We start from the raw sequence: 11,865 nt of genomic DNA, 5'->3' as shown, positions 1-11,865 counted from the left end.
GAGGTGGGTTTTATTGCCTGTCTGCATCCTACCACCAGGGGGCGCTTGACTTGCATTGATTTGTTGTACTGAGATTGGAGGGAACACTGGATGGATGGATATATATATACATATATATGTGTGTTTATATGTATATACATACATATGTGTGTGTGTGTGTGTGTATATATATATGTGTGTGTGTGTGTTAGTGTGGAGGGGGTAAATGCACGATGTTAATGTGTAAGGCTGCGAACACCAGGTACAGAAGTGTCTCTCTCTCTCTCTCTCTCACACACACACACACACACACACGTGCACAAACCCCATTGAGTGTGTGATGAAAGAGCAGACAAGCATGTGAAGGAGCTGGTCTGGGGCTGATTATTGGGCATCGGCAGGAGGTTCTGCAGGTTCTCACACTGCTGAGTTCAGCAGCTCAGCGGGGAAGAGCGAACCCGGCTGGATCCAGCTTCCTCCGCTTTCCTAAAAACCCACTGAAAGAGGCCTCACTCATAAATGAAAGATGAATAATTTCTTGGGACATAATTCATCAAGTCGACTCCCAACCTTCCGGAAGTGCAGAAATGATCGTGTATTTCTGGACACGCTGAGATGTTTTCATGCTGGTTATGTGGATGTAGTGAAGCATCGGGGGAGAAGCCGCAAGTTTCCAGTCTTCCAGTCCTGTGGAGATCCTGCATGAGCTTTGGGAACGTGAGAATAAATGTGAGGAAAAAGACACACACACACACAAAACCCCAAGTTTGAATGGGAGGAAATCAGCAGCTCTTCAGCATCCTTCTCCTCAAAATCTGGGTGCCATTAGGGGCAGCTTCTGTCCAACCTTTCAGGAGAACTCAATAAATCTTAAGAAGATCCACTTTTGAGAGACGACACGCCAGTCTGACCTGAGCGGGCTGCACCAGGTTCCTCTCCGTCCTGATTGTGGAGTGAATCAATGTTGGTTTTCACCCCAGAAGACCTCCTGCTCGCATAATATTTAAGAACTGTCAGCATTATTTAAAAAAAGCTGTAGGAAAATGGGAAACTGCCCACTTTTATGGACTATTGATCCATTATAGAGGCACAATAATTAGCAAAAATCTCCAGATAATCAAGTAAACATGCTCCGTTGCCCTCTTGCTGGTGAGAACCGAGGCTCGTGTTGCCGTACCGGCGTCAATAGTCACAGCCGGATCTCCACGTTCCAAGCTTACAGGCCGGAGAACCTCCTCTAAACAACGCCTGGATGGATGCACGTTCTGCTGGTTTGTGTCAGCACAAAGTGGTTCAAGAGTGGGAGAACATATCAAGCCACTAATCCTAATAAGAGCTGAAAACTCAGTCATGCTCGCAGAAAGAAACCAAAGGATCATCAGGATTTCCAGGGGAAAAAAGACGATGAGAACATCTGCGCAGAGATTATAGCTTTCTAAGAACAAGACGTTCAAATGCAGAGGAAACAAAGCGGCTTTTGAAAAATCCTTGTGAGGGTGGAACAACTGAAGGGGTATTATTGGTTATTTTAGGCCAGAGTGGGTGTTTTTAAGGGATGGATTCTTATCTTATTGTTAAAATTCAGAAAAGAGGTGAGGAAAGTTGGACGCCTCACTGCTGTCTCCAGCAGGAAGTGGCAACCACTCACTTCCTGTTCATTTGTGCCACTGGATGGTAAATGTTCTGGGCCCAGTTTCTATTGTTACCTTCTTTGTAAATGTTTCTTTGTGAGAGGATTTGAGTGTGATTTAGTTACTTTTTAATAATTCTGATGGTATTTCTGACTCATTTTGTGTTTCTGCACTCGGTATTTGCTGTTTCGCTCTTCAATAAATTCATTTTGTTGTACCGGAGTATGCTGCGATGGGAATAACTGAAAAAATCAAATAAAAAACTGTTTTGTGTGAATCAAAACCAGAGAACTTGAAACATCACATGAATTTTAATGCTGGTCTGAGCTGGAACCTTAACTGTGCTACTAATGTCTGTGGAACAATGTCACCAACACTGTGAACAAACAGCAATGCCGTTGCTTTTATTCTGGCAAACAGATTAACCCTGAACGCTTTAATTAAGGAATCAAGAATAATTTGGATCAGTAGAACAAACAGAGAAAATCTGAGCATCCAAAGGACCTGATGACAAAGAACTTTCGGTCATGAGTTCAAGTTAATCCAAAACCCACAAATCACCTTAAAGTTTGTTCACCTTTAAAAAGACAAACGCAGCTGGAAATCTGACCTCGTGTCCTTTATTGTAGATGCAATTGTGAAAATAATTGGCACTTTTTTTAGTTCATTACTCCAGATATCAACAAAGCTCAGAGGAATCTCACGCTGGCTTCTGCTTCCGCGTTTCTTCCTTGTCTTCAGATCTCCGTCTCCTCGCTGTGGCTGCAGGAACACGTCGATTAACACGCGGGGACGGTGGACCTTTGCTCGCACGTGCTTCTGAATCCAGCAGATCTAATCTGACCTGGTGACGAGCGTCAGAAAAACTCGCCACAATCGCAGCCAAAGCAGCAACTCGGGACCTTCTGAAGCTTCTAATGTTCAGCTCAGCCTAAAACGTCTCAAAGACTCGAGGAGGGAAAAAAACGAGACTAGAAACCACGACGCTGAACACACACACGAAGGAAAAGAGTGTGGAAGCCACAGCTGGGTCAGGTGTGAGCTAAATCTCACGGATCCAGAGAGGCAGCTTCTCCGCTGCAGTATTACGAGCAGATCTATTTTAACGCTGGATCTTCATGGACTTTATTCAGAAAAATAAATATTTCAGAAGGAACCCAAATGAGCTCTCTGCGGGGAACCGTCGTCCTTCAAGAGAGGAGAACCAAAGCACAGGTAGTAGCTGCTGGACCTTCCAATCAATCACCAATTACTATTACTAATTCAACACCACTTTGTATGGATATCAAGAACACTGCTGGGGAAAAAAATACATTAGCGCTCCCTTATTATGCAGCCGTAATGCAATCATGCATCTACTAAATTAAAGAATACGGAGGCACAATTGGAGGCGTAGATCACATTGGTATGCGACGCTACGAGGAGTCGCAGCTAACGAACATGTTTTCTGCCAGGATGATCTCACCCAGAGGTGCTTATTATCAAGTGTGCTGACTGGGATGTAGGCGTGCATCCAGCACAAGACTACTAACACGGGGAACGGGGGGGGGAGGCCCACCCATGATTCCGCAACTCAACCTCTCATCTCTGAAGCAGGAAAAGCAAATAAGAGTAAAATCTTGTGTCTCACCTTCCCTCTTGCTGCCATAAGACAGTGGCTCTGGCTCTGCTTTTTTATTTTTATTTTTTCCCGAACCACAAAGCTGTACTTTGATATGCAAGTGTTACACACTATTGTGGCAAAGAAATCAGCATCTTTGTCAGCCAGATGCAAGTCCCTCGCCGCTTGCATTATTCATGCGAGTGTGAGGGAGAGAAAAGGGTGAAGCCGCTGCCACAAATATCACTTGGAACAAGCTTCGACTGGAGCGCCGCAGCGGCAAAAACACATTTAAATGCCAGCGGAAATGTTTTAAACCCAGCCGGGAGTTAAAACTACCAAGTAATTTCTCTGGGGTAACTGAGGGCATCTGTCTCCGCGGAGCCCGCAGACTGACCCCTCACAAACTCCACAGCTAATGCGCTCCGACGAAGCAAAACAAGCCGGCCAATAGTGGGAGAAAAGGAACTTCCTCTCGGAAGAGGACTATAATTGAGCGTGACCGGTTCTCAGGCCGCTGGAGCTTCTCGCTTTTTTTGCTGGTGATGCATCTGAAAGACGTTTTTAACCTGTGTCTTCTCCTGTAGGCGACATTAGGCGCCTTCCACACAGGCTAACGACCTTCGGCTTTGTTCATTTGTGCACCGGCGCACGTCTTCTCCTGCATAGCTGCGTTAGCACGTTAGCACTCTTTCACTGTGATGTCCAGCTGGGTGTAGCCCCGTAGAACTGTGTCATGATTAAAGCCACTAAAATAACACAATTAAAGAACCGATTATAAAAAGAACAGCCGCTGGCACAAATCTAAACTGAAACGATTAAACACGTTAAACTTTGCTTCTCGTACAGGTCGAATGAAATGAATGAGAGTGACAAGGAACAAAGCAGCTGGGAGTCAACGTGATTTCAGCCTCCCGTAGTTCTAGTGACACAAAAAAGCTCCGGAAAAGTTCTTTTTGTTTCCCAGTTTGCTTCTTTGATTTTGCCACTTGATGAATTAAAATTTGTACTTTCTGAAGATGTGTTATATTCATACGACGGACATTTTTCATTTGCTTTTGGCAAAAGTAGAAAACTGTCTCTGTTAAACCCGAAGCCGAATCTATTTGAAATGGAGCACAACGGGTGTAAATATTAATAGGAAAAAGGAGACGGAGACACCAAGGAAACGATTTGTTGGACTGGAGCTGATGTTTTAGGAGGACGCTGCTTTGAGGTCTGGCACCTCTTTCTGGGAGAACTGGGCCCCTACAGTTGCCACACTCCATTAACCAAAACAATGCAGCCGTTCGGGTCGACCCGGACCACAGAACCCCGTTCTCAGAAATAATAAGCAGGATCACAGCTGGCTGCTGCTCAGACTGGAGCCCAGCAAAGATGGAGAGCTCCTTCCAGACGCTGACAGCGGCTTCGGCCGTTACTACCGCGACGCGCTGCCCTCTGACTTCAGACTTTTGCCACTCTTCTTGCGTTTCTTCTTCACTCGGTACACGTGGAAGGTTTTGTTCTGGAATGTTCTGGTGAACAGAGCGGCGTACGCCTGCGCATCCGACTTGATGGCCTCGCAAAACCGGGGGTGGGTGGCCGAGACGAGGTCCGGGTCGTTGTCTCCTTCTCCGTCCATGATCTAATGAAAGAGAGCAAACGCGTCAGCACCCACGGCGCGGACGCCGGGCCGAAACGGAACGTGTCAATCGCGCAGAAAGACGGGAGATATATTTTGTGTGTGACTGACAGTTTGTGTTGACGCCAGCTGGAGCCTGACACACGCTCAGCAGGACAAAATGCAAAGCTATCTGATATCAGGCTGCACGATGCTTCGTCGGAATGAGACGTTCTTAAACATCAGCCAGATGTTTACCTTTTTAGTTAGCTATATCTACCATTATTGAGGGACTGGAACTTCACTCAGAGGGAATTCCCACAATTCTCCGCCGTGGGTGGCTGCGCCGCATTAGCTACTTTCTCAGAGCTGCATAGCGCTTTTTTCTCTTTCTCCAAGTCAAAAGCGATTAAAGAAAGACAAGTTAGGGTTTTTTAAGGGATCAGAGCAGCTCCCATTAGGGTCCGATGTTCCTGTCAGCCAATCAGAAAACGCATCACGCAGGCGTCGTCTCCTACCAACTCCATCAAACCTTCTCCTCTGCATTCATCTCCCCTCCTACGTCTTCCTCAAGCCTCCTCGCGTCCTCCTCTGTCCCTCCACGGGACACGTCCAGACCATCTCAGTCTGGCCTCTCTGACTTCCTCTCGGAACCATCTTACACGCGCCGCCTGTCTCACGTCCTCCTACCCGTCCCAAAGAGAACCTCATCATCTTCCACCTCTATCATGTGGGTCCAGCCACAAGAAACACCTCGGGTGCTCTTTAAATAGAACCCACACTAAAACACGGGGTATTTCTTTAATAAAGCTGTCTATCTGTCTGAGGTTGCGTGTGTTTGCCATGCCTACACACACACACACACATCTATCCTGTGTTTGTCTTACAACAACACACCAAGACGGACGGACAAAGGGATGTCTGTCTCGCCCCTGGAAATCCAAACAGTCAGAGCACTGACATGATGAGAGAGGGATGGAAGAAGAGCCAGAGTCCCTGACGAACAGATGGAAAGTGAGGACATTGATCTTTGCGGAGGCTGGGGGCTGACACGCGCGCACGCGCCGACACGCAGTCACATTAAATAAACGCCACCCACGTGTCCGTTGGCGAGGTCCAGCAGGTCCCGCAGTCTGCAGCCTCGCCGGTGCCTCCGTTCGTAACAGATGCTGTTTTCCAGCACCACGTAGTCGGCGCCGACGGCCCTCAGGATGGCGTGGACCTCCTCCGGAGACCTCTGCGCATACACCTGATACACCTGCACACACAAACAGCTGGATTTACCTCACGTAGGGCCAGACTTTTCCCGGCTTCCTCAAAGACCCAGCCTACAAATGTTTCGCTTCAGAACGGATGTAAATGTGAAAAGGTGTGTGTGTGTGTGTGTGCTCAGCACTAGAAAACCCTGGTACCATATGTAAACACCAAAATCTGCTGACTTCAATCAAATCAGAACACACACGGTAAACATTTATCAGACCGAACCACCCTTGCTTTGATTATTTACAACTTTTTTTTCATCTGAATGTTAAAACATCCACTTGGTGCTGAATAATGAATGAGTTCGCGTTTCATATTTTCACCAAGTGTGGGTGTGAGGCAACATTAACACACTGTTACCTAGACAATGGGAAAACTGAAACTGGTCTGGTCCACGGGCGGCTGTTTTATGTCCACCCACATGAGGGAAATAAACAAGGAATTCCACAATGAATGTCTAACAAAAGACCTGGCATGTTCTACAAAAGTTCTAAAAATCACTACGTGTGTGTGTGTGTGTGTGTTTTTATTTTTATTTTTGAATGAAATGCAGAGGAAAAGCAACAGTTGGCTCAACACTATGACAGAATTGGTTCATCGTGGCGTTCCTGTGATTTCTGGGTGAGGAAGCAGCTGTTTTTGTGATCGTAATGAAGAACTAGCTCCGCCTTTGTTGAGCCCCCATCTGCATGATCACCTGCAGCTGTGCGGCATCACCTTCGTCACAACATTTAGTCGGGGTGCAAAAATGGGTGAAAACATCAATTAAGCCCAACAGCTGAAATCAATAATGAGATGTGTCACAATGTGCGAAACACAGGAGACAGCCGGGGCGAGGAGGGTGTTTTACCCTGTTCAGCTCGCTCTACATATCAGATTACTATCATTAGGATCCACAAACATCCTGTTTCAAAATTCACTAAGCAAATAAAAGCAGAGAATATTGATATTTTCTCAGCGAGTTCCAACCAGGATGCTTTCATACTGCTGCTGTCAGCCTCGATGTGGCACTAACTTTCACAATATGGATTATTTTCTATGATTGTGGACATAAAAGCATGAAAAGTAGGAAATAACGGGATTGTGTCTGTATGAAAGCCTGCAGTGGTTCCATTAGTTATTACATGTTAATAAACCCTACTAATTCATTGATTCGGTGACACCAAATCCCAGAAAGTGACCAAGCTGATGTCCCTCTAGTGAACTAGGACCTCATCAATATCATCACGTCTGTAGTCGTACCTATAAAAAAGACTAAGACTTATTTTTCCTGAGGGGAATTTTCATGTCCCGAGTCTTCATGACAAAAGATGAATTAAAAAAAGCTAATCTTCACTTAATACAGTGGGAAATTCTCCCCGAAATGGGCTTTTCCTCGGCATCATGCGCTCAAAATCAAGCAGGCAATAACACGGGCAGCTCACCCCAGTCCAGAGGTTTGAGTCTGAAGCCATAAATTCTCTTTTTAATTTCCATGGCTACCACTTCCCAGCACCCCCAACGCTCTGATTATGAGGCAATACGTCAGTACTCAACCTATAGAGGGCGAGTACCGCATCGCTCCTCCGTGACCCGACTGTCCCCGAGAAAACCGTCCTCATCAACTGGAAATCCAAACAGATGCGACCAACGGAAAAGGACCACATCATTCGGGGGAGCGTATACATGCGTGTGTAAAAGTATACAACTTTATATTAACCACGACTGCAAAGAGCAGACAAACATTTGAGAAAAGCAGATTTAAAACCGATTTTTTTCTGGTCCCGATAAAAGAAAAAATCCATCCTTTGCCCACTAGTACATGGGTTTCTAATAAAAGACCAGAACTGGAATGGAGACATCATTAACGTTCTTACAAATATCTGAATCCAGTTTCCTCCCGTCTGACATGCATATATGCTTCCAGTGGGAGCCCCGAGGGCCCGCGTCAGTGTCGTAGATCATTAATGAGCTCCGTGCCAAGGCGGGGCCTCGCCGGCGTCCTGCTGGGAGGCCAAACGCGAGCTCAACTAACCAAAAGATGATCCGCGTATTAGTTCCTGCTCGTTGGGAAGAGGACACGCAAGCAATGCGGAGGGAAAACAGCTCAGCGGTCAGTTCATGTGGGCGGATCGGGCCACCTTTAATCTGTGACGTCAGTTCTGGAGCCCTGTCGAGGCGTCCGCCGCCTCGCCGACGTATAAGAACCAGATATCACATGTAATACTCACAACAAACAACTCCGCAGTAATAAACGGCCGCATGCCGTCATTATAGCCCCAGAGGGACGTGAAGCTGTCGAGTTTACCGTCCGTTAATAATAGGAAAGCTTCTTCAAGTGGCGATGAAAACGCGGTGATAGCAGATACACACGTTCACTAGGATATCTTCATCCGTTCTTTCAAGGTTGCGCTTCATTCCTGCTTTGATTGGACCGCGTCGCCGTGCGGCGCTCTCGCTGCATCTTCTGATCTTTGATGTGCTGACACAATCGCTGCAGGTCGCTGCCCATCAGCACACAATTACTGGGCTCTCGCCCTGGTGGAGGTGGAGATGTGAAGCAACACAACCGTTCTGGAGGCCTCACAGCAGTAAAACCAGGCTGACGCCAAGTTAAAACCTCTGGATGGGATTTCAATAATAAATCAAGGCGTCATATTAGCAGCAAGGACTGATTGATGCCTGTCCGACGGATCCATCACCCGCTGTATCATCGCCTGTATCGGCCGTATATTGCAGCCACCACGTCCATGTTTTCAGTCACATCAGGTGCACGTGTTCCCCCATGATTGACCCAACGCTAATGCACATGCGAACCCTAATTCTACTCTTTTGTCCTAGAAATGTTGCTTTGTGGCTGAACTGATTTGAGCTGCTCTAAAGGTTGTCCTGGAGATCTTATCTACACCTCCTTGATGGCTGAATGCTTCGTGCAGATTGTTGGATCTGCATGAAACTGTCAAAGTCATTTGACTAGCACCAGCTCACCTTCTTCTGAAAGGCTGAGTTTATCGCGAGGCTTTTATCTCCGCTGTATGTTGTGGTGTATCGCGTGGATAAATCCTACCTGTTGCGTCCTCTCCCGCAGGTCTTTATCTTCATAATGGGGATGGTTGGTGAGAACTCTGCCTGTGCACAGCTTGATGCCAGCTAGCAGCTGCATGCTGCCTGCAAATACGGCGTGCTGAGGGGTCTTTGTGCTGCGGACAACAGAGACAGGCAGGGTAGATGAGGGAGAGCTGTTTCCCAGATGCTGGTTCTGTAGCTAAAATGCATATGTGTGATTGGTTCTCCTGCCATCAACATGACTGGGAACTTAAAAGGGAGTCAGAGTGGTCAAAGATGGCTAGAAAAGAGTAGACTTCTAACTGTAGAGATGAACGCTTCCATCCATATAATGACGTCTAAAAGGATGAAAAGGTTTGTACGGTATTCATCGATGTCTGGTTATTCTCTCTATATGAATTCAGTCCACATATATTTGCTTCTATGTTTGCCACAGTGGTTGGAACAGTCAGACAATTAAAGAAGTCTTTCAGAATTACAAACTTCAAGGACAGCAGCTCTCCGCACCGAACACAAAAGCCTTTCTGTGCGGAGGCCAGTTGAGTTTCAGCGACGTGGCCAAAGATGTGAGGAACGTGCTGGCTGAAGGACAAGACGTGCACGCAAACACGCCCGCAGTGTGCGTTTACCCTGGGGGGAACACGTTTAATGGTGGAATCTTGTCTACGTTCCACCTGACAGATGGGGCGGGGCTGGATCACAGGACTGGATCACCTTACCAGCCCAATAGACCGCTCCGCTCTCAGAATGCTGGTCTACTTGTGGTTCCCAGAGTCTCTAGGAGTAGAATGGGGGGCATTTAGCTACCAGCCCCCCCTGCTATGGAACCAGCTCCCTGTCCAGGTACGGGAGGCTGACTCCATCGCTACGTTTAAGATCAGACTCAAAACCTTCCTCTTTGAAAAAGCTTATTGTTACTAATTCTGTAGTTCCAGTTACTATTATAGACAGACAAATTATCATACTTAGGGGGTCGTCTAATCGTTAGGTCACATCTTAGTTATGCTGCTAGAGGCCGAGGCTGCCGGGGTCCAGAAACATGATCACCTGATCTCCTCTCCTCCTCACCAAGTAGATCGGTGATGTTGTTCTTGTGTGGTTCTTCTGCCCCCCTCCCCTCCTCTGTATTCATCTGCAGGTATCACCACCTTCATAGTTGTATGCTGACCTATTGACCTCCAACCCCACTGAGCCACTCAACTCGACTCTACCGGCAGCTGATTTTATTTAATATAATGTATTTCTGTATGTTCTACCTCTCCTCTCCTCTACCTGTCCTCCCCCTACACGGGCCTGGTCCTGCTCAAGGTTTCTTCCTGTTAAAGGGGAGTTTTTCCTGCCACTGTTGCTTGTCTGGGGTCAGGCCCTGGGATTCTGGAAAGTGCCTTGAAACAATTTTGATTGTAATAGACGATATAAATAAAGATTGATTGATTGATTGATTGAACATTCAGCTGAGGGAACAGAACCCTCCAAATTTATATTAAGTTGGCATTTTTGTCTTTAATCTTAAAATGTCATAGTCTTTGATCCGAAGCTGGCATTTTAGTCTTTGATCTCCTTTATGTCATTGATGTCTCCTTTATGTCATTGATGTCAAAATTGTTCTTTCATGTCAGATCAATGAAATCAAAGGATCAAACCGAACTGGCAGATCAAACACATCAGCTCCACCTCATCAGCACACGCCTGAGGAGCTCGACACTCTTGTACCACACTGGTGACCAGCAGACGCATCAATGGCACAGAGAGGAACCCAGCAGCTGAAGCAAGAATCATCCATGGAGACTTGGAGGGAAGAGGTCCAGCATCTCAGAGAAGCCCTGGCTGAGAAGGAGGAGCAGCTCAGCAGGGTAGTGAAGAGGCGACAAATGAGAACTGTGGCCCATGTGGAGGCCCTGACCCTGCTGAACAGCACACAAGCTGCTCTGAAGGAGAGCGAGCTGAAATGTGCTTCTCTGGAGGAAACCCTCCACAGCCAGCAGCAGGAGAACGAGGAGACACACAGGAGAGAGCTGATGGAGCAGGAGGAAGGCCTGAATCAGAAGCTCCTTGTGATCCAGGAGGAATTTGAGACGAAGCTGGAGGAAGAAAGGCAAAGATCTCATGAAGAGAAAGAGGCCATGAGGCAGCAGCTCTTTCTGGAAGAAAAGAAGTTCCAGAAACTTCTTGATGAAGAGACACAAAAATATCACGAGAAGATCCTGCAAAAAGAAGAGTTGATGAAGCAGCAGCTGGTGGTTAAAGAAGAGAACTTTAACAGGATGCTGGCTGATGTTCATCAGCGGTGGGAGAGGACCGCTCAGACATGGGTCCAGATGAACGAAGAGCTGGAGCACAAGTTCAAGGAGAGCCAACGTTTCAGGCAACATGAGGAGGCAAAGACCAAAGAGGAGCTCCAGAGGCTCTCTGAAGCGATCCTCCAACTTGAGGTGAGATGCTTTCGCCTTTGTTCCTCTTCCAGAAGATTTCAGATGATGTTCAGTGAAATCTAAAACACAATCTCTCTTTTCTGCAGCTTCAAGTATCAAAGAAGCAGAAGAAGAAGCTTCTGTGGATGGATCAGGAAAAAGATGAGGTTCTGGAAAAAATGAATTAAACAACAATTCCAGAGCTCCTCCTCTTCCTCCTCCTCTCCTCCTCCTCCTCTTCCTCTACATCCTGACCTCCAGCATCACATCCTGTCTTCAACAGTTTTATTTTACAGTATAATCATTGTTTATGTTCTATGTTTGGATTTTTGATGT

The 11,865-nt window shown here is 46.7% G+C and overlaps 2 protein-coding genes across 3 annotated transcripts in view; one reads left to right on the top strand and one right to left on the bottom strand.

Annotated features, from left to right (window-relative positions):
- Positions 1-1,902: 1,902 nt before the first annotated feature.
- Positions 1,903-11,865, bottom strand: part of dpy19l3 (dpy-19 like C-mannosyltransferase 3) — a 35,059-nt gene continuing 25,096 nt past the window's right edge. For both annotated transcript variants that reach the window (XM_057025573.1, XM_057025572.1), the window contains 3 exons: positions 9,120-9,252; positions 5,913-6,071; positions 1,903-4,837 (listed from right to left, as the gene is read on the bottom strand). In XM_057025573.1, coding sequence (XP_056881553.1) covers positions 4,631-4,837; positions 5,913-6,071; positions 9,120-9,252 — 499 coding nt within the window. In that variant the 3' untranslated portion in view covers positions 1,903-4,630. The remainder of the gene's footprint in view (positions 4,838-5,912; positions 6,072-9,119; positions 9,253-11,865) is intronic.
- LOC130521775 (GRB10-interacting GYF protein 2-like) overlaps positions 10,712-11,865 on the top strand; it is a 1,184-nt gene continuing 30 nt past the window's right edge. The window contains exons 1-2 of the mRNA XM_057025574.1: positions 10,712-11,550; positions 11,637-11,865. The exon at positions 11,637-11,865 is cut by the window's right edge and continues 30 nt beyond it. Of these exons, the coding sequence (XP_056881554.1) occupies positions 10,858-11,550; positions 11,637-11,717 (774 nt within the window). The 5' untranslated portion in view covers positions 10,712-10,857 and the 3' untranslated portion in view covers positions 11,718-11,865. The remainder of the gene's footprint in view (positions 11,551-11,636) is intronic.

Source organism: Takifugu flavidus, chromosome 2, assembly GCF_003711565.1.
Source record: "Takifugu flavidus isolate HTHZ2018 chromosome 2, ASM371156v2, whole genome shotgun sequence".
Taxonomy (NCBI): Eukaryota; Metazoa; Chordata; class Actinopteri; order Tetraodontiformes; family Tetraodontidae; genus Takifugu; species Takifugu flavidus.
The sequence above is the reverse complement of the archived record's forward strand: the minus strand, read 5'-3'. Positions and strand labels throughout refer to the sequence as shown.